General features: G+C 38.0%; 1 protein-coding gene across 2 annotated transcripts in view; it reads right to left on the reverse strand.

Moving 5' to 3' along the window:
• FBXO11 (F-box protein 11) overlaps positions 1-23,071 on the reverse strand; it is a 68,979-nt gene that overhangs the window by 30,953 nt on the left and 14,955 nt on the right. For both annotated transcript variants that reach the window (XM_042051882.1, XM_042051881.1), the window contains exons 2-3: positions 2,904-3,031; positions 2,708-2,789 (exon numbers count right to left, since the gene is read on the reverse strand). In XM_042051882.1, the coding sequence (XP_041907816.1) occupies positions 2,708-2,789; positions 2,904-3,031 (210 nt within the window). The remainder of the gene's footprint in view (positions 1-2,707; positions 2,790-2,903; positions 3,032-23,071) is intronic.

Consider the following 23,071-nt stretch of genomic DNA (forward strand, 5'->3'; position numbering starts at 1 on the left):
TGTCTGGCCACCAAATCAGAAGCATTTGCACGCTCCTACTCCTGACAGTTTCATGCCTATTGATGAAGTGAAGGTAACGTACAAAATACATACTCATATTAAAAGAAATCCAACCAGTTTTCCAAATAAGCATCAAAACCAGGCAAGAATAAAAACAAAGTGCAAGAGGTCATCACCGATCTTTATCTTTGCCCTCACGTAAGCTGACAGTTGAACTATTTAAGATTTAGTGTTAATATACTGCACATCTGAAAGTCAGAAGCACAGCTAGTTATGTCATTCAGTTTCCACAGGATATGCATGAAGCTAATTCAGTTTCAGTTGTGATCATTTAGCTGATAGGGACTAGCGAAGTAATATCAAGACAAAGAGCAGGGAAAGCTGCCTGAAAGTGAATTCCCTTCTTTGTACAAAGACCAAGAATGCCATCCCAAGAATCCAGAATTGTAAATTATGTCTTATATGGTTGCCTTTTTTGTCCATTTTAGTGAAGGACATGGAGACAAATAGCGTGTGCTCCTTAAGGAGGTATTTACTAAAAATCTTTTCTTGTTAAGAAGCAGAAATACGTCAGAAACATAGCATGCATTGTTCTTGGGAAAGTATCTTAGGAAATCAATAGGAAAAGAAAAAGATCCATTTAAAAAGTCGGTAAGTTCTGTAAACTAGGAGCTATGCATGTTCCTAGTGTACAGAACAATCAGTGAGTGATCCAGTAACCTCCAGTCTCAGTATGTACAGCAAAGGCATAGTTCAGTGAAGAGAGAAATTTAAAATAGCAACGCTCCCAAGCAGAACTAACTCTGAAATCTGTATTAAAACACATGTTTTTCCAACTCCTGGCTCCACTCCAGTTGGAAACTCTAGTTGACTGGCCTTTCTCCTTTCAACTTCGCTGAATTTTCCTCGACTCAGAGTGCGTACAACAAGAAATGGTTTTCCACCAAGAAATTTTCCTGTATTTCTAGTCCTATGCCTTCATTTCATCTACAGTTCTAAAATAAACAACTGTACAGCCCAAATGACAATACACAGTCACCACTCATGACAATCCAGAAAGCCTCTGCTCACAACTCAGTGACAACAGCTATCATTCATTACCTATGCCAACAAAAAACGTGAGGGGGCTGCAGGCTAAAATAAATCTCACCACAATCAATACTTGTACAAATCTACAGGAATCTCTCAGAAACTCAACAGGAAGAATAAAAAATTACCATCACCTGTACTAGGAAAGAGATTAATAAAAAATGGTTTGAGGATGACACGCCCTTCTTACACTGCAACTGGTTTGAACATCGTCTTAGAAGTAAAACTGTAAAATCACTGTTAACAGTTCCTCCATTAATTCCATGCTGGAGAAGCCTCCACAATCCCTGTACTTTCCCCACATGAGCTCAAGAATCTAGGAAATGGAATGTGCAGTGAAAGCGTGGAGAATTCCTCTGGAAATCAGTGTCATTCCTGTTGTAAAGTTACAGACTTTCACTAAAGCAAGGAAGAGAGTAAAAGCACAATGAAGAAGACAGCAAAAAAGTGAATTAAATGGAAGAAAAACTAATAACTGTCAAGAGAAACAGAGTCTGTGACAAGACAACTCTGCACAAGGCTCCAGAGAGCAAATCAGGAAAGGAATCAATGCAAAATGACATAGGTTGATGTCCAATTGGTTCTGGCTATTTCAAGAATATAAATCTGAAGTTAAATGGTTCTTAAACAGCTGCTGAAATTAAGAGTTGCTCAAAGAGGGGGAGAATAAAACAAAGGGGGAAAAAGGAGAGCTCAAAAGACAAAAACTACATTATGGAGAAGATAGGAAACCAGAAAGAGCAGACCTCAACAGAAGCAATGAAAACAGACCCAAAGCCTTGTGCCAGCTGCTCAGTTTTTAATTCACAGTATTAAGGAAGATGTAGACTAAAAAAACCAAAAGCAAGAAAAGCAGGAGAAACCCCATCAAGGGGAGTTGGTAAGCACTGGTGTTGATTTTCCAGGAAAAGTGACAGCAGATCTCCTGGAACTAATGAATGTGTCAGGCGACAAAAAACAACAGAAGCAGAGAGACTGAAAAACAACACAGAAAACAGAAAAAGCAGGGCGTGTGTGCCTGTATATATCCACAAAGTGTGTGCACACAAATAAAAGACACACACAATATAGTTATAGGCACATGTATTGGATGTCTGATTATTATACAATGTACATATACTGTAAATGTGTGCAAAAATCTATGTACATTATGTATGCAGGTATATGTGTATTGTTATTTACAAACACACAGTCTCCCCCTCTCTCCACAATGAAGTGCTATAATGACATACCCAAACTACCCCTAAAAATGCAATGAAACAATGCCATCAATATGAGAAATAGTCAATAAGGCACCACTGCAGTATTATTGCTCCTAACGGTAGCTTAGATGCAACTACACAGCACTGTGAGAATAAAAAACAACGAAAATATGCCTGCAGTGAAGCAGCCAGAACAAAGAATCACATTCTAAAAATTCTGATTAAAATCAAGCTACTGAATCTGAAGTTCAGAACAAGCTTGTTGTTTTTGCTTTTTTTTGTTTTCCCCACAAGTGTTTCTTAGTTGGAGAACACACAGGAAAACAGTTTGGGGACAATGTGTGAGGGAGAACGTGTGATGTTAAAATGGCCCCACTCCTTCTCCCTTGCTCCCTTTTTTGTACAAAAGTTATTACCTGATAAATCCTGGGATTTCCCAGATACTCTAGCACGTTTTGCTCGGTGACCAAAGTTTTCAGTAGCTGAAGTAGAGGCACCCTTTAATGAAATAAATAAGAATTAGTTCAGTCATTAGACTTAAGAAAAATACTAACTAGTTTCATATTCCTGAAACAGTAAAATTTCCTTTACAATTAAAACCAAAGAAGTTACCTCCATACTGTTCTTTGTAGGACAAGCTGTTCTTTTAGGTAGAAGAGTTTTTCTGCGAAGTTGGTATGGACTGTTTTGTGCACCAGGACCTGATTCTTCTGCAACCATATCTGCAGGTACATCATCATCTGCAAACAAAAAAATTAATTCGATAATTGGAACTGTAGTTCTGCTTTATACCAGGAAAATGCTACAGAAATTTTCAGGTAAGTACATAGTCAAAAGGGTGGGGAGGAAGTGCTGAAGAACAGAGAACTTCTACTAAAAAAAAGGTCAGAATATACACAGCATACAAAAACCCACGAGAATCTAAGTTTCTTCATGTGTACTTTCTCCATACAGACACAGCAGCTACACCAAAAGCTGCTTAAGAAAAACCAAACAACCAAAAACCTAGGTTTTTGGTTTTATGCAAGCATTGAATTCACTATGCTAATTCAATCACCTCATTACTTCAAATTTTTCACCTAACACTATCAGCAGAATGAGGAACACTGAAGTGTCAATTATTAAGTAGATGTTATCAAGAAATCCTTTAGTAAACACAGCACTTAGTACAAAACTCAAGACTGAGTTTTCCTCAAACATTCTGGGAATAGCTCAAGCCAGCACACAAAACCGTCTGTAAAATGGAGGTAGCTTTAAATACGTACATTCTCTTTACCTAAATTATACTTGAAAAAGTAAGAGCATATTTTCTCCCTGCCCTTTAAAAAAAGAAGTGCAGAAAGTGTCATGAGTATAATTTTAAAGGTTTTGATTCATCAGTTTCAATTTTCCCTGTTCATATATTTATGGAACATACTTGAAACAAGCAAGAAATAATTACTCACTGCTCATGCCCTATAACTAACATTACATTATAAAGCTGCAAGAATTTTAAAAAGGCCAGAACAAAAAGCATCTAGAAAATAAATTAAAGCAAACTCCACTTAAGTAAAAGGTACACTTCCTGCAGATACTTAACTGTGAGGAAACAATTTTGTATTTCCTTTTCATTTTAATTGCTTTTTTCTTCTTAAACTAGGCAAAATGTGATGTGAAAGTAATAGCCATAAAAGCAATGCCATAGAGCCAGCAGTTTCCCTGAATATATTAGGTTGAAGAGACTAATAAAAAAAAAAAATCCACAAAAAAGAACCCAATATCCCACCATAAAACTTCCCTACTCTTCTAATACTACAGTAGTCTGTTTAAAACACAAAGCAATGCAATTCTGAAGTGACTCACTCACATTTCAAAACCCTAATCTCATTATTTTCCTAAGGGTTTCTGGTTTGGGGTTTTTTGACATAAATTATAAAACATTGTGTTTATATTAGATTATACATACCATGCAGCCTGAGCTGCTACATCAGTGAGAAAAAACACAAAACCCCAAACTATTTTTCCCCTTCCTTATCAGGTATTTATAAACTGCAACCTTGCCATGTACCATTAGAGATCACAACACTGCCACAACATCCAAATAGAGGACAGAACCTGGTGTGAAGATGAAGTTCACACAGGCTCCTCAGAGCAATAGAGAAGAGCTTCATCAGTTCATTAATCCACCTAAAAATTAACCTGCAAGTACCTCCATGATCAGCCTTCAGGCAGCCCAGCAGCTGGTGCAGCTCAGCACAGCCACAAGATCCCATGACTGGGGAGACCCTCCAACGCTTTTGCGGCAACAGCACAGATTTTTAAGGACAGAAGTGAACTGTGAAACTTCTATCAAGACCCGCCGCTTTTTAAAAGACAGCGACCTCTGAAACTTCAGCTAGAAGCTGGCTCACACTCCCTGTCTACTGCTAACCAGGCACACCTTGCATGTGACCACTTCACTACCTAGGAAGGTTAAGTATTTATGCAAAAAGCCTAGAGGACACACTGATAGATGAACTGTAGTGAATCTTCCTGTGAAGGTGTGTCTGGCCCAGCGTGGGCATCACTGCCTGTGGGAGGTCAGTGACCTCAGAGCAGACTCAGTGCACACTCATGGTTCAGTCACTTGGATTTACCCATTTCTTTTGCATCTCTGATCGAAAACACCCTCTCAATTTAACAAGGTAGGCAGAAGACAGAAGCTGCTACAGGAGAATTCCCAGCCTTCCCTGGCACACCAGAACAGAAAAGGAGCCGTGGGTGTGAAGCAGGCCCTGCCAGGAAGAATTCAGGCACCACCACCAGCCCCAAGGCTCCCCACAGCAAAACACCCAAATGTACTCAGATGCTGCAGCACGCTTCGATTTTGCAGCCCTTGTTTCTATTTTAGATTTGATACAGTGACTATGATTACTGTTGCTAATACACCCCAGAAGCTACCTGGGGACGTTAAGCATGGTGTCTCAAGCCCCCACTGCTCCCCTATTTTGCATTGAAGACACAAGATGACTGTCAGAACAGCTGGGTTTTTCCCCCTGGACAGTCGGTACAACAGCTCGAAATTCACATGAAACATAGCAGAAGCATAATAAGCAAAGATAACAGGAAAAAAAAAACCAAAGCAAAAAATTTTGATCTCTCAGTAGGCGATGAAAAGGGGACGGATAAACCCCAATCAGGTCTTCAGAAGAACACCCACAGAGGCCACAAAGGACAAAATATATTACTGCTGGAAAGAGAAGGCAGAAGCCTGAGGGGTAAAATGGAAGTAAAGGTCAGTTTGGCTGAAACACTGAAGGAGTGGCTAAGCAGAAGAGGAATATATTCATTTTCTTGCAGTGTGCTTAGGAAAATGGCAGGAGTCCCACTCCAAAGATCACTTTGCTAGCACAGATGACATTAAGGGGTATGCACACATTGACAGCAGGTATCAGAAGAATTAAAATCTTCCTTTTTCCATCTGAACAGCAAGGAAGATGAGGGAAGGGTACTATGATTTCTCTCACCAGCAGTTTTTGCCACACTTCTGAGGGGCTTCTGCACAGATTTCTGGCACTTCAGGAATAACAACTGATCCTATTTTTCCAGATGCAGCCTGTGTAGTTACTGCCAAGTGAAACAGTACCAGGAAACCTGAAGGTCTTGAGTGATCTCCTACAGCAGTAGCCTCGATGCTTGGTTTTAGCCTTCCAGATGCTCCCTGTTAAGCCCTGAACAGACTAAAGCAGCTACACTGGGAGCCTTCAGAGAGATGCTGCTCACAAAGTAATGCTTCTTCAACACTGCACATTGCCCTTCCCTGAGCAAGAAAAGTCTTAAAACAGACTCCAAGAGCTCTATTTTGAAAATCCTTCCCTAAAAAACACTTAAAACATATACCTGCTTTAGAGCAGAAATATCTATTTTAAAATACAGAAGCTCAGTGCCTCCAAAATATTTTGAAAAACCATATTTTAAAGTGTAACAGTATAAGGAAGTAACATTCATAAAAAGCATTATAGTCACATTTGTTGATGATAGAAGCATAAAAGTCAATAAACAAATTTGGAAGAGTGTGTGTAATATTAATATCATCATACAAACACCTGCTGAAATGACTGCCAGATGCTGTCACAGTTTTAACCAAGTCAGTATGTTTGCAGTTTTTAAGAGATTAAATTAAGCTGAGTCTGCTCTCAAAAATATTTACCTGAATATTTTACACCAATTATACTGTATAGTAAGATAAAATAATTTCAAATAAAATCATGTTTACTGAACTTCGTGATGCTGAAATGTCAAAACCTAAATTTAAATTAAGAATTATCTCATCTGATAGTTCGAAATGACTCATGAACCTGAACTGTAACACTGTAAGCTCTAAGACCCACAAAAGACCAATAAGCACAAATACTTCCAAGAGGAAAAGCAGAAGAAAATAAATCTGCCGTTCTGGCAACTGCTGTCACTGCTTTGTATTTCCACAGATGCTGTGGAAGTGAGTACATTAAAATAAAGAAAAAATAAAATTACACAACTGACTTCTTTTGTTTCATGAAGACTTAAGTTAAAGAGAAGTGACAAAGCACTGTCAAGAGCTATTTATTAAAAAATATACACACCTAGGTCACTTCTAGAGAAAATTTATCATGTCCACAACATCTTTCCCAAAAGATGTGCATGTTGTTTCATTTCTACCTTATATGTGTTCAGATAATATTTCCAAAAAGCATCTTAAATAATTTGTTGACAAATTATTTAAAATAAAAAGAAAAAAGCTTTAAATTGCCCCAAGAGACTCATCATAAAAAACAAAAAGTAGGGAGAGGGTCTCAAGGGAAGCAGTTCATACACTAATCTGTAGAGGTTGATCACTTAAGTTTTTACTCTGCAACATCACATTTTTGTGCTGTTTTTCTCTACCTTCCCCAAATGGGGCAGGAGGAGCAAAACAATACAAACAAAGACTTTTAGTCAAGAGACGCAGAGTGCTGGGGGTGGCAGATATTTCCAAAGAGACACAGCATTGAAATTGCTCCTGCAGGCTGAGGGAAGAAAGTGATGAGAAGTGTAACCGACTAGTTTTAAGACAGAAAAATCCATATCAAATTGGGAGTAGATCCTAGAAGAGCAGCTCTGAAAAATAAAGTTAATCCATACTGAACCTATTTAACCCATGATTCATCTTGTCTATCAAACAAATTTTAACAGGAAGAGCTCATTACACAGTGTTTTGAGTAGAACCAGTAAAACTTCAGAATGAAATAATAATCCAGTAAAACAAAAAAATCCCAACACTGTCCATCTTCATAACTAGAAGAAAACATGAGTTAAGCAACTAAAATGTTAACTGATACAGCTCAATTGCTCTGGATTGAGCACATCTTGCCATAAATCTGGCAAAACCCCTATAAAGCATCCTGCGAGCCTGTGAGACGACAGCCCCAGCTACTTGGTTGGATCCACTTCTGGATCAGCTCACCATTCCAACAGAGCAGAGAGGATGACAAAAGTTTAAGGGAGCAGAGAGGAAGGTGCCCCCAACACAGCTAACAATGAAGGCAAATAACTTACAGAACAGAAATACACGGCAGTTCTGTATTTGCACTTACAGCAACATCTCTGCAACAAACTGCCGACCCAAAAAACAAGCAGAACACACCCACCCACCATTTTCCTTTAAGAAGCAAGTCTCTGGGAGCAAGCTGTTAAATAAATGCATGTATCAGTGGTGTGACTGACACTCATCCTGTGTCCTTGAAAACATTCCTAACAAGTGGCTGACACTTGAAAGCAGATACAGTACCAAAACATGAAAGATACTGAATATAGAAATTGTACATTCTACTCTGCATCTCAGAGCAAAGGTTTCTCACACCAGTACAGGCTTTCCCATTGATTCCAGGCAGCATTTAAGGGTTAGTTTAAATTATGGATGGCTTAAGGTTGCTTTTGAAATGGAGACCATTTTCTTTTGAGAGCTGAGGACCTCTCTGAAGAGAAAAAAACACTAGCTAGGAATATCACCACTATGAAAAAAATCAAGGGCACCCCCAGAAACCCCCACCCCCCCAAAAGCAAACAAAACCCCTACAGAACTAAAAAACATGACATGCAAAGTTCACTGAGCTCAGATCCAATATGTCCTAAAGGCAGGAGCATTGTGGTGGTCCTTTACAGTCATATTCCACTTCACTACAGTGGACTTGGAAAAAAAAACAGTCCGTAAGAAACAGGAGGCATGTATATAGCCACTCCATTTTATGTTTAACGTTAAAAACATGGTATTAAAATAAGAAGTAGCTGCAAACTCTTCTGCTACTAACATAAAAGACTTTAATAAATACTGTGATATATTTCAATTACTATGGAAAGAAACTCTGCAGTATTTTCCAAGCATTATCCAGAGCAGCTCAGCTCACAGAAAGATAAAATCTAAAAGGTAATATTTTTGTAAGGTTCTGATAGCACTGGTCAATGAGAAGGATTAACCTCTGAGTGGAGACAAAGCTGTTTGGAACTGGAGAAGACCCTGCAAGAAGAAGATTCTGAGTCAGAACTGCTACTGAGAGTAGCAAGCTCTCAGTCAGAAAAGAGGACAGACCTAACATTAAAAATATATGCTTTCTTAAAGACTACAGAAAGATCAGACTTCCTGAACGCCATATGGAATAAAGATTCTGCCTTCTGGGAAGCAACAATCAGACACAATAACCATTACTGACTACTAGAATATTTTAAATATACATACAATTTCTTACTGACAATAAACCAAAGATATACGACAATATGCAAGCACACTGTAGCTTGTAAAAGTTTCTTTGATAAACAAAAATTGTGTGGAATACCTTGAAACTTTCCTGTATGAAAGTTATTTCTTAACTTGAAAGAGAGGAAAAAAATTATGCTTAAGCTATAAGTCACAGTACTTATATAGAGCAAAATTTAAGAAACACACACATGCCACATCACCTGCCACCTCAAGAATCAAACAGCACCCTTTTTCTATTTACATTTTAAGCTTTTAAACATCAATACCCAAATAAGACATCTTACTACTCTCTGGAAATAGGTCGTGCAGTCACAATGGCCTAAAAAGAGTAAGAATAGATCAGACATTCAAACTCAATCTGTACTTATCCAGGAGCTCACATTAATTTTACAATATATTCAGAAGTATTCTCTACAAGAAGAAAAGTAACTACTTCCAGCTACATAGAGAGTTTCTTACAGCTGAGGTTATTTCTTAGTGTTATTCTTAGATAAAAGTTAATTTCCATGAGAACCTAAGAATCTGATCTTTTCTCCTCCTCAGCACACTGTGAAGCCCACTACAGCAATCTTCACACAGGTCACTCCAACCAGACAGAGAGAAAACACTCCCTCAAAGGTCTGCTAGGTCAGCTGGCCCCCCCAAAATGCTGCATAGGAAAACATGGTTTACACAGCAAGGCAAAAACTTCAGTTCTTAGAGCTGGCACAAAACAGACTAATAGAAAAGGAGACAACTGGGAAAGATAAACTGGCTGCAAGCCCAAGACTTGTCCACATCTATATTTCTTAAAAAATTATCAACAGTCACAGCTATTCACATCTTTACACTTCATTCCCTGGGGAGTTTGCAGTCCAAAACCAAAACTAGCACAAAAAACATGTGTGAACACTAGTTAAAAAACCCTCCAGGTACTATGAAGAATATATTCCTTTTCAGAAGCCAGGAGCAAAAAGTGATAACTAGGATTTGATGAAAAAATCTGGTTTCTTTCCACAACTATGCCCCCAAAACAGCTACTTAACATCAGGTTAAAGACTGAATTTCTAAAAAAGTCACTAACATGCACATTTTTATTAGACATACAGAATAATAGTGCAAGTACCTGCATACTTGAGGTACTTTTTAAGCAACACATTTTATAGAGGGAAGAAAAAGATCTTTTTCTTAGAACAAGCAGCTCCAATGATCAGCACTAGCATGTAGAACTGATAAACTAGAATTAGAAGACAGACTTTTTTTCTGTTGTTTTTTTTTTTTTAAATTACACTGTTTTCCCAAACTGATGAAAACTGTCTTATAGCATCATCTATAACATTTAGCAGAGTAATAAACAGCTCTCCAGGTGGCTGCTGTGCAAGTATTAAGGCAACTTCCCTCCCTGATTAATAGGCAGCTTGACTTCTGCTCTGACAAGCTTTCATTGAGAAGGGACAAGGAACCCTTTTTGGGTGCATTCCTCATTAAGAAAGCAATACTTTCAAAGCTGTGGCCTTGCTGCATGGTTCCTTGATGCTACAGTGAAAAAGCTGAAGAAGTGGATTTTAAGGTTCAGAAATACAGTGTTAAGAGCCTTTCATTGTTACATTTCTGAATGACACTAAATAAAATAAGACTAATACTACAAGCTGATTTTTTTTTTTTTTGTCTATTGTGACTACTATACTCAAGATTCCAACTAGGACCAATTAAAATTTCTACCCGGCCATATTGCTTCATTTGTTAGGGCAGTCAAATTACCAGTCTCAAAGGTCATCTCCCTCTCTGGCTGAAATACAGCAACTTTCATCTCATTAGAAAAGCACAGCCAGTGAGAACAATAAAAACACACTCAAAGAGGTTCAAGTATTGAACCTTTGGTTACTTTATTTTGACCAGAAAGATGTTTCTGATAAATCCTCATATTTCAACTTCAGGCAGTACTTCAAGGTGCCTGAACAAAGAGGTGAGAATGGAAGCCTGTGACCACACCCTTGGGGGCTACAAAAAATTCCAAAATCCCATTTTACCAGGAAATAAAGAGTCTCTCAGACAGGAAGGAATTAAGATATTCTCCAATAGCAACACCAAAGTCACCAGAACATGTGAACAGAGGAATTGTGGAACCAGTCACTGGTACTTAAAAAAAAAAAAAAAAAAAAAAAAAGGGCAAACACAACCCCCACCAAAACAAACAAGCAACCAAATAAACAAAGCATTAAAAAAAATACATTAACAAGCCCAGAGAACTCATTTCCATGAACAATGATGTCAGTCAAATGGCTGGACATTAACAGGATGAAAACCAGCCTCTAAGACTCAGGAGAAAAATGTTCTAACTAGCATATGTAAAATTAATAAGAGATACTTATTTGTGAGAATAGATTATTTCTAATAAGCAGAGAGTAGCTGAACTATGAAGCAGGAACCTTACCTTCTTTAATTAGACTAAGTCTGGATATTCTTGATACCAGTAACTCCAGAAAAATAATTAGAAGTATGTGATTTCCTCTTTGTATTAACTTCTAGCAGCAATTATGATCAGCCTCACCTCCTTTAGCACTGCTGAACTGAAGAAGGAGCATGACACTATTCATTTCTTCTCTAGTTGAGTTTCTGGTATCTTTGAAAAAATTTGGGGCAAACCCACAGTATAGGAATGAGTAAATTCAATGAGAATGCAGAGATTTCACTTAACACATCCACAATTTACACTTCCAAGTTTTCTACAGTCCATAACTGATCCAGATGAAGAAATTTGCTGTGATCCATGCGAAACCAAGAGAAACATGGCTCCCCTTGAAAGAGCAATAAAACAATCCACAAGTCTCATTATGAATCAACACTACTGCAGCTACTTAAGCATAACCCCTGTAAAACACCATCTCAGGGCACAATCATTTCACCCAATTTTCAGGAAATGAAAGCCTCCCACAGATTTCGCTGTCATGAGCCACATCTGCAGAACACTGTTGTAACACAGGCAGAAAAAAAAAAAAACAACAATGTATCTCCTGCTACGAAGAATAGTAGCAGATTTGGAGATTCTTGCCATGCAAAGCCATCTGCCTTCTATGGACTCTCCATCAGACGTGACTGACATCTATCAATACATTGGCCCAGCTGAAACTTCATTATGTCAGAGAGCAGTTTTGACGAACCTTAGGAAATTCCTGGTTTAGTGTTTCAGAATTAAAAGAGCTTCTGAAATGCCTAGCATGACAAGGAAAGGCAGTCATGGATCTGTCTTGCAGTGGCAAAAAGGCTAAAGAAAAAAACAACCAAGATGAAAGGCCAGACAATTCTTTTTGTGTGCTGGATTCCAAGGAGTACAGTCAGTATTATTTCCTCTAAGAAAGAAGCATGAGGAGGAAAACTATATTAATAGTATCTTAGAGCTTACTGGGTTCAGCTGTCTTTCTTCCCTACTATACCAAGCAAAGTTTCCAAGCTGACCATTAGTCTATGAAGAAGCAGAGAAACACCAAACAGTCCACGGGGGAAAAATACGGACCTTGTAACCTTGACAGATAGCTGGGAGGAAAACACACCTTGTGCTAATACTCCTCACAATTTTGGATGTTCAACAGCATGTCTCTAGAAAAAGAGAACTGTGCAAACTGCAAAAGGAAAAAAATATTAATCCTGCTACCTTTTTTGGCTATTTCCCCTTACTAATACATTGATATTAAACAAGCACACTGCCTTCTCCTGCTGCCCTAGTACTACAATCAACACTTACACAGAATTTCAAATGTTACAGCTGAAATGAAAAAAACCCAAACAAAACCCAAAGAAATTCCGGTACATACACCCCGCAAAGAAACTGTGAAATACCATTTTAAGAACAACATAACTAATAACAGTATACTGAAAACTTAAATACATTAGACTGGAGACAAAAAAAACAATTTTAAGAAATCATTAGTTTCTGACAAATTATTGTATTCACCAAAGAGACACCCTATTATAAGATATAGATATTTTTAACCTTTCAAGCAAGGCTATTTAATGAAAATAATATATATATGTGTGTTATTATGCCAGAAACATGCACACATACAAAAAGGAAAGCAAGCATTTATTATCCTTGAATTAGTCAAAAATATGTTGTACCTAATATATGCTGTAGCAAGGCTGAATTTTACAAGCCTAACTGTGGGAAGGTTTACAGACTTATCTGATCCTTACTTTGAAAACTTCTCAACGACTGTTCCTATTGTTCTATTCCTTAAATTACCAACTCCAAGGTGCCTGTCAAGAGCAGGAAGGCATGGTTCTGTTTTGCTTCAGGGAAATAACTGAGAAAATAATGTGTGGAACCAGAGCAAATGCCAAGTATCGTTGGGGTGCAGGAGGCAAATACTTATTTGCCAACATATATGTTATTAAGATGGCTTAAGAAATCTGTCATCAAACTATAAAACACCATTGCAATAGTCAGCATCTGATTCAAAACTAAATTTGTTAAGAGCTACAGTAAAAATAAAAAACTGCTGATAACACCAACTACTGTAGGACTAAGGCCCTACCTAAACCTAAGCTGCTTTGAGACAAAGTGGATCCTATACATAGCACAACTATCATTACTCAAACCTTTTGCTCTGGGAGATAAAGGCTAAATAGCTTTTCTTCCAAGTTTTACAGTATTAATACATAATTTAAAGACAAATTGGAAGAACAGGATCATCTGTTTTCCACTGCCAACATGTGTTGCAAAACAAACATGAGGAAAGCTGCAAAGAAGGTTTGGTATTATACGTTCAAGGAAATTGTAGCACAGGGAGGACACTGTTTTTCCTTGCCCTGTAGACTAGGGATCTCCTACGCACCCCAATCCAGAAGTTACTGCTCTTGCATATCTGGAGAGGAAAAAAATAATAAAATTACATCCTGATTTTATTAGAAAACCAAATGGCACAGTTTTGATACATTAATCAAGTTTTTACCTTTGTTTTTGTTTTCTCTGCTTTTAAACAGAACTTTTTTAAAACCAGGTTTATTTTTACAGAAACACACTTCTTTTTTCAAACCTAAACACTGAGTGAATTCTGTACACATTAAGTTATCCAGCCCATTCCACAGCACTGCATAACCAACCATCCCACGACACTCAGCTGGTTTTAACTTTCCCGTTTTCAACTGCAAGGAAAACAGGTTGTCAGATGCTGACTGATTATGTATTTTTGCCATTAAAAGCAATATCATGCATGAAATGCTGCATCAATGAACTTCTAAAAGCTTTTTTTAAAGTAGCTATTAAATTTCCATTAGTATTTTCTATTAACACTGTCATTTCACATCGTGAGGAGCTGTTAGATATCTATACACATAAACCCATGTGCATTCAAACTTCAGAAACATGTTTTTAATATACAACACAACTGATTTTGTTACAGGAACTCTGCTTTTGGTAAAACTTCAGAGACTAAAACACCAGCAACTGCAACTGTCAAGGTGTGTGGGTGGTGGTGCAGGGCAAAAATCTGTGTATTTGGCTGTTAATGATATCTTTTGGTAACTAATTACACTAATTGCAGATACATTTTTCCTGATAAATTCTGAAGTTAAATGTAATGGCTGCATAATTTAAGAGCTTCCAGAATGAGACTTTTTGCACCGAACACTCTCAAGTTTAAAACCGCAGATGATGTCCTGTTATCTGATGAACTATTTTCAACTACTGACAATTTCATTTAAAAATAAATCTAGCTTCTTTTCTCAGCATCTCTCAACTGTTTTTCTTATGGTCCCAATTTGACTAAAGCTCTGTTACACTGAACAATATGGAAATGCCCAACTAAAAAAAAAAGCCCTATAGATTTCTCCTTGCCAAAAGAAGTAGAAGCTTATTATTTCCATTTCAAATTTATTCTTAACAACATTAAGAGGCAATAAAGTTTAAGCAGGCAGAGTAAAGCTTTATCGCCTGAGAGCAAGCATTAAGTCATAAAATTGAAAGAAACTACTAATTTTTGGTTTTGTCAAAATTGTCCAGAAATACTGGAAGTTTTCAAAAGGGCTGTTTTTCTTCCTCCACTGTCTTGTATGTCTAGTCTCTCTGTATATCTACAGCAGAACCCTGAACTTTTTATTTCTTAAAGAGGTCCTCTTTCTCATGCACCTGAACTCCCATTTTTAGTTTCCCAAATTCTGGATATTCACTCATTTTACAACCAGACAGAAGGGGGTTTTGTCATTTATTCTGTATCCATTCTGAAGGTCTGAGCCACTACACTTCCTACCAACTTCCTATAAATTTGTCATGCCTCAGCATGGTAAATTTCTATTCAAGAAAGTATTTTTAAATCATGTGCATTAACTGTAAAGGCTGTTTGAACACATGCAGCAAAAAGCAATAGGGAAACAGCATGGTTGAAGAAGAGCCCAGTAACAGCGCCTTCCATCCAGACTCTCAAAGCCCTTCACCACACACAGTAATCCTGTGTTGCGAACCATTAAAACACAGATTGAAACAGACATCAAAAAATAAACCCTATGCTAAAAGGCCACAAGGACCTAAAGAGGTTTTAAGAGGAAGAAATGTTCTTTCTCACTATGCCAAAAAATCAGAGATAATCTAGAAGTTGCACATTAAGATGGTCAGTTTTCTCCTTTCATGTCTGCACAGCTCCATCATTATACACTGACCTCAAATATCTTCTCTCAGATATCTACACACCAAGCAGCATATTTACACACCAGGACACTTTAGAGAGTCAGTGGACAAAATACATGCAGAAAAAAAGGAATTGATAAACTCTTTTTCTGGTTATTTTACCTACATTTCCCAATTTTTTTTCCAAAGAAAGATTTAAAAAAATTAAAAGACTGATTAGAAAGTATTCAAAGATGTCAAGATGTGCCATGACAGCCACCCTACATTGAGGTTCCCCTTCATGTCTTGACTAGTGCTGACTACCCCCTCTACCCCCACATTCCCAATGAGCCTACCCAGTTTGATCTTGACCCTTTCAATAATTTTTAGTGTTGATGAAAAGTTAAATGTGTACAAAACAAAATGTAACCGTGTGCATATGCATAGCTGTCAAGGCATTCTTCTGGAGACAAATTTGATATAGACACAAAAACACATTGTGAGAGAGGAGTCCCAGGTATACAGACCTGAAACAGTTCACTGATCCACCAGAACAGATAACAGCCCCTGTTCAGCCAAACTAATTTTACTTAGTACATCAACGGACTAGGTCAGTCACAATAACTTGGCTGAAGAGGGTTATCATTTCATAGTACTAATTTATTGTGGTTTTTAGGTCATCTGACTACATCCTTAAAAGGTTGCAGGAATAAAGAGTATTAACATTAAGAAGGAACATCGTATTACAAACGAGACAGATGGCCAACAAACCTTCAGATAAGTTCTGTATGACAAATAATCTTATAGATAATTATCTCTTCTGTAGGACAAACGGCTCAAATATTTAAACTAAAAACAAAGACTTTCTTGGCCCAAAGCACTGCAGAAGCTCACTGAGTTTACAGCTGTATACAAACAAGGTGAGAAAGCATTTAAGCACTGGAGGGACAACAGAAAAAAAAAAAAATCCATATGGAGATTTTTTTTTTGACTGTGAGGGTGACTAAGCACTGGCACACGTTGCCTGGAGTTTGTGGAATCTCCAAACTAAGTGAACGCTTTCCACCAAAGCCATGGCCATGGCTTTGCTAATGCGGCAAAGGCAGAAGGCACCATCAGAGAACAACTCAATCACTGCTTGACTTCAGCATTCTCATAATGGAAATGCTCTCCCATTCCTGCTTAACATACCAAGACCTGAAGTATTTACCCTCCACATTTCTATCACAAGGCCTTACCACTGGCCTTCACTGATGCTCCAATCCAACTGTTTTGCTGTAAAACACAAGTTTGTAGTACTTCAGCATCTCAAAAACCTCAGCCCATTTTAACTCTGCTGAGTACTCCACACTTCTAAAAAAATCCCAGCCATCATGACAGGAAGACAGACTGCAGTATTTTCAACCATACGCATGTAAAACTACATTGCTACATGAATGTGGATATTTTCCACACCAGTGTTACTACGTTAAGTTGTCAAATAATCTGTATCAAAATATATTTTGTCAGCAAAAATCTATTATGAAGCAATACTATTTTAGGTTAAGTCAAAGCATCCTCAGCACAACAATTTAAAGATTTGATTAGAAGTACTAAAATGTAACTTCTTAAAGTTACAGAAACTCCCTCCTTCTCTTAGATTTCCGTAATATATACATTACATCATTCGTTCCCAACTGTCGGACTCAGTTTAATTTCATCATCTTCCTGGTCCAGAGGTTTGAGAGGAGATAAACACCACTACTGTGCATTTTGATCCAGAGTTAGGCTGTAAAACATCCCAGGGCCCTTCTATGCACTTGACCAGGCAAGTGGAACATTACCAAGTCTTTATCTGTTTGTTTTTAAATAAACAGTGTTTTTGTAGAGGGAGAGCAACTGATAAGGTACTTGTAACAAAAAGCTGTTTTAGAGAAGCAGCAATGTTTTTACAAAATTGAATGCCGATGCGTAACTGATAAAGATATTGAAAAGGAAGGATGTTTCTAATTGTATCTACAGAAAAAATCTGAAGAGGTCAGTCTCAAAGACAATTTGCAGAAGTTTTAAACAGGAGGACTCAAGCTGCTTCTCTCCTCACCTTTCCACATTAAAGACCAAAAGGTAATGAGGTATTTGCGTTTACCTGGATGACCAACATGAAGAAGTAAACAAACCACTGCATGACTGTCTGATCTTGTTTACACTGCTCAAACACGGTTATAACTGAAATAAAAGCTTTGATTACAGAGCTACAGGAGAAGATTCATCCCCTACTGCTAGAGCTGAGAAAGAAGGGAAGATAAAACTCGAAGACATCCATCAGACCTTTAAGAGAATTAAGATTTCAAAATCTGCACTGCAAGGTGGTAGCAGAGCAGGGGTAACCTCCATCTCTGTTCAGAAGTGAAGCCCTCCCAGGCACAGTGAGCTGAGCAGAGGCCATGGTCCAGGCAGGAAGGTACCCCTGAGCTGTGCCTTGTGAGCTCTCTCATGGCTCAGAAAGGACTCCAGGATATCTGCAGCAAGCTACATTCTCTTCCTGCTCTTCCTCTCCCCATCTCATGCTCTTTCAGTCATTTCTGTTCAGGCCAGGATGAACGACATACAAGTGCCACCTACTTAAGGGTGATCTCCAAAATAGTGTCTACCCCCCCACCCCCATGTCTTTCACCTGGAATGAGGCAATACTTACGCTATTACTGTACACCATCTTTGCACAAATCTGTGAGTGTCCTGCTGGTACAGAAAGATAAACCATTTTTTCTCCATATTATTAAGCTCTCAGCATTTACAAAAATAAAATTTAAAAAAAAAAAAAAAAAATCAAGAAGTGCTACTGTGCCAATTCATGGTTTCAAGGATCTTTGCAGCTGTAAATAGAAGTATGCTGGAACACATGCTGGCTGAACACACTGAAAAACTCACCTGCTAGACAAGATCGCACCAGCTAGAAAGTCAGAGTAATAATATATTCTACCTCCTACACCTTCACTCTAAATTACAGTCAATTTGCTAAAAGCGAAGCCACACACAATCACTCTCCCTTACAAAGTATGTTCTGAAACTAATGAATCTACAGGCTGCACTAAGATGGTTATATAACATCACCAAATTGAATTTATTTTCTGGGCCCTATTTTCTGTCAGTCTTTATAATCATCACCTCAGTTTCAGTTTCCTTCATCAAGTCATCCTGTCACAGTTTCACCTGTTCCGAATTTACCAATCTGACACACCTGCAAACTACTCAATTGTTCCATTGTTATTAATGTGCAGTAGCAGCGGGAAACACAGCCAAGTCAGTCACTTCAAACACTTGCAGCAGGGGGAAGAAACCCAAACTTATCCTGAAGAGTCATGGACACGGGTGCAAGCAAGACTAGAACAGGAGAAAGCAGACAACAAGGAGGCACAGTGAGTTTGTTTTCATATGGGCTTAGACTGGTTTGTTGACCACGCAGTGTTTTGGGGTTACATGAACAACGTTCACATCTCTGTCTCTGCTGGTTTGCTTACAGCCACTCCTTCTCCTAAATGATAATCTGGGATGAGATGATGACACATTGTTTTAAGAACGCTACACTCAAAAACTAGCTTGAAACTGCTGGAGTCAAACCAGAAGTGGCTGCTGCCATCTTGGCACACTTCACCTGATTCATGAGTTAAAGGATTAACATCTTTCAAAAGCAGGTAAGGAGGATTTAAAAGACATTGCTACTTATATTCTTTCACACATGACTACTGTAAAGCAAGGGTAGGAAAAGTATTTTCTACTAACTCATTTAAATACTACTGAAAATTGCTGGTGAAAATAAAGGAGGATCTAGTCAACCAGTTTCCAATGTTTGATCTGAATTACACTACCATGTGTTAGCACATAGGAGATCAATTCAGTACCAAAAGTCCTTAATTTCATTAACCACATTTATCCCACATTTTTCTTTACTGAACTTGACAACTATACAGTCACACTTGTTACAGTGCAACTGAGGTTTTCATAGAGCAGCACCTCCTCCCTCCAACCCAAAGCTACCAAAACCATCTCAATGCCACTCATGTGCTTCTGAAATACCACCCTCAAATGGGCTTTGGGCAGCAGTTAAACTGGGAAGAAAACACACAGCCGATGGTTTCTACAATCCCAGTTAAGGGCCGGACATGTGGGCATTATCCAAACCCTGTGAACCCAAAAGCTTGCAGCCAGCACAGCTAGAAGGTAGGCTACAGAGAAATACACCTTGAAGAACCCTGTCACTGTACAGCAGGCTGCTTGACAATATTTTTTTTCCTTAGATGTCAGACCATATGCCACCACTGATGACTAACAAATAAGGAACACAAAGAAATTTTGGTGCATCAGTCAAACCATAGCTGAAAAACCATGAAGCCTGACATCAAACCAGGCTGCTATCTTTGAAGTGTAGTACTTAACAGTCAGTGAATTATTTCATGCCAGTGCTGTGTGCATTTCTGATACTGGCACAAGATGAGAAACAGGCCAGTGACTGAACTATGATGGAATGAATTTTTACTTTCATTTGATAAACAGTAGACACTAGTAGCAGATGGATGCATTGCACTGTCTACAGTGATATTCTGGGGAAATATAATGGTAGTTGGACTGTCCAGTTATAACCAGAAATCAACAACTAAACAAAGCTGAGACATCACTGTAGAGATTAATTTCCCTTAACAGATGCCTCTTATTTACCACTGCCAGAAAAAAATATTCTACTTTATATCTCAGACTCTCAAAGGACTTACAGGAGGTCCTGTCTTCGGTGGAGGAAAGTTCAAGACTCTTGTCACACAGCAAGACCTATGTATGTGTGAATACATATACTAGCTAATTAAAAACAAAATAAGAGCCAACCTTAAATACTTAGAAGAGGAAGAGTCAGAGCCACTTCATTCTGCTTCTGTCTTCTCATATTTCCGGTATAATTTGATCCTGGAGAACGGCAGTGCTTCAGGGAACACGGGTCAATGCCAACAATTCAGCACCAATCTAATACTAACCATCACTTCTAGAGACAAGAGGGCTTTTATTGACTCCCTAGCATCTTTACCTTGAAGGGAACCTCTGAAGTGTCTGAGTGTTCCTAGAGAAAAACCTTGCATGCAAAGCATCTACAGACTGATGATCCCATCTGTACACAGCCACTCCATATCCACCTTCTCTGCAGACCAATGCCTATCATGGGATAGCAAGACTATAGATGCAAACTCAGAACAATGAATCACAGCGAGTTTCAAACCCGACACAGGCAGAATGTGCAAGACACTGTCCATTTGGAAGCACAAAAAGCCCTGCATTACACAACCATGTTTACCTAGTCTGTGAGATCTGAAGTGCCAACACAGACACAAGCAGATTCAGTATTGCTACAGACTCAAAAGAAAAGAATCCTTCCTGAGTTGCTCTTAAATCACAAGCATTCAAAACATTTCTAGCAAGTGAAATATATTTTGTGCACTCAACTTCAAGTATGCCACAAGGGTCACGAACACAGTTAAATCCAACCTACTAAATAAATGGATATCTCTCCCCACTGAACTAAAACATACAATACTTGTCAACTACTAATTATACTGCATCAAGCACAGCATTCTTACATCTCTGTTCACTGTTTTTCTCGAGGCAAAACTGGGATATTCTCCATGTTCTAGTATGTATCAAAGATAGTTTAGAAGTGCACTGAGCTTTGCCATGGCTCCCCCCTGTACTTTGGTTGAACACACGGATTATTAGTCATCTTTGTTATATTCATGCTCGACATGACTAAAAAATTGTCTTAAGATGTATTCTAAGCAACTGTCAGATTGAATTCTTGACATGTTTATTCTCAAACTATGGCTAATTTAAAAAACAAACTGTTCACATTCTATAGGTTGAACAAATAAACTTACATGAAAAATGCTAGTATATTTATTGAAATCATTTGTTCATATGTAATTTTATGACCGTTTTATGCAGAATACAAATTTTAAGAATAATTCTTTAAAATACTGCATTATGTCTCACCATTCTGTAGTTAATCAAGAAGTTACCTACAGTGACCTTTACTCATTTTCCTCCACATATACCAACATCCATCCTACATTCAGATGCTGTAAATATGGTGTTTTGGATTCACTTTCTGAGGTTTACATGATTACTCAGGTTTTGTTCACAACTTCAAAAACTAGTATTTTGGAAGGAACAAGTGTTGCTTCCAAGAACTTTTACCTTAATTGACATGGGCAATCTAGCAATCCATACTCCTGAAAAAACAAACATAGGTACTCTCTAGAAGGAACAGTCCACAGGCAACTCCAGGCCTTGCATACAAGAGAGGCAAGAGGCTCTTGGCACCTATAAGCAACATACACCTGCACCTTTTAATTAAACATATAGAGAAGTACATCGTGCAGGACCAGATTGAGCCCCAGTAGAAATACCATGTACAGTAATAATAGATTAGATACTTTCTGATCAAGTGCACTAGTGAAATGCAGTTATCAGAACAAAAAAAAAATTAAACATTTATAACAACCTAGACTGGGAGAGTAAAAGTCATATTTAGAGCTCATATTAGATTTACTGCCAGGCAGTAAACTGCTGAATACACATAATTAAGCAGGCAAAAACAGTATTATGCTAACAAGACTTTAAGAGCAGCACTTAGGTGAAAGACTAAAACCATCTTTCATTGCAGCAGAGTCTTCTATATTCCAAGGGCAAGAATCATTTATGCTATACATAGTGCCATCTATTAGTCACAAAATGTCATCATTCCTGGGAACAAAGTGAAGAGCTATGAAATAACAAGTTTTGAAAAGTTTGTTAATAACATTTCACACTTGAGAGCCAATGCCTTCAAACTTAAGAAGAAAAATAAAAGAAGTCATGTTCATCTCAAAACCAAAATCCAGTTTGGCTACTTAAGCTTAGATTTTAAGACAAAAGAAAAACCTTTATGAAAATATCTTATGTTCTTTAGGAAATAGATGGAAAAGGAGAGAAGTTTTCCCTTAATGAAAAGTAATAAATTGTGGCTGAAGACCTGAAAACACCTTCAGCTATGACAGTGTTGGGAAGAAAATCCTACAAAGTGAAAACTTCTAGAAGAAACATGGCAATAAAATTGTCAATGATACAAGTGCCAAAAAGATCTGTTTTGTGCCTTTACTGGACAAATGCAGAGCTGCACTCATCTTCAGTAAAGAGCAGTTCAAAATTACATTTCATCTTTTACAAAGCCAAACCCTACTGTCAGCTTGCTCACTGTAAACACAGAAGACTTCTGGTATCCCAACAAAGAAGAGACTTGAGATAAGAGGGACCAACTACCACCACCCCATTCCTCCCCACTTGACCACAAATGACATTGGAGACAGGAGGCACATGTGTATTAAAACACAAGTTAAAAACCATTCTAAAAAATACTAATACCAGGAGTCCCCCCTGCAATGGGACAGCCCCAGACAGGAGCTGCCAACATAACGTTGT

The sequence above is a fragment of the Corvus kubaryi genome, unplaced genomic scaffold (assembly GCF_017639235.1).
Source record: "Corvus kubaryi isolate FWS band 111438036 unplaced genomic scaffold, C.kubaryi_AGA036_p1.0 76, whole genome shotgun sequence".
Taxonomy (NCBI): Eukaryota; Metazoa; Chordata; class Aves; order Passeriformes; family Corvidae; genus Corvus; species Corvus kubaryi.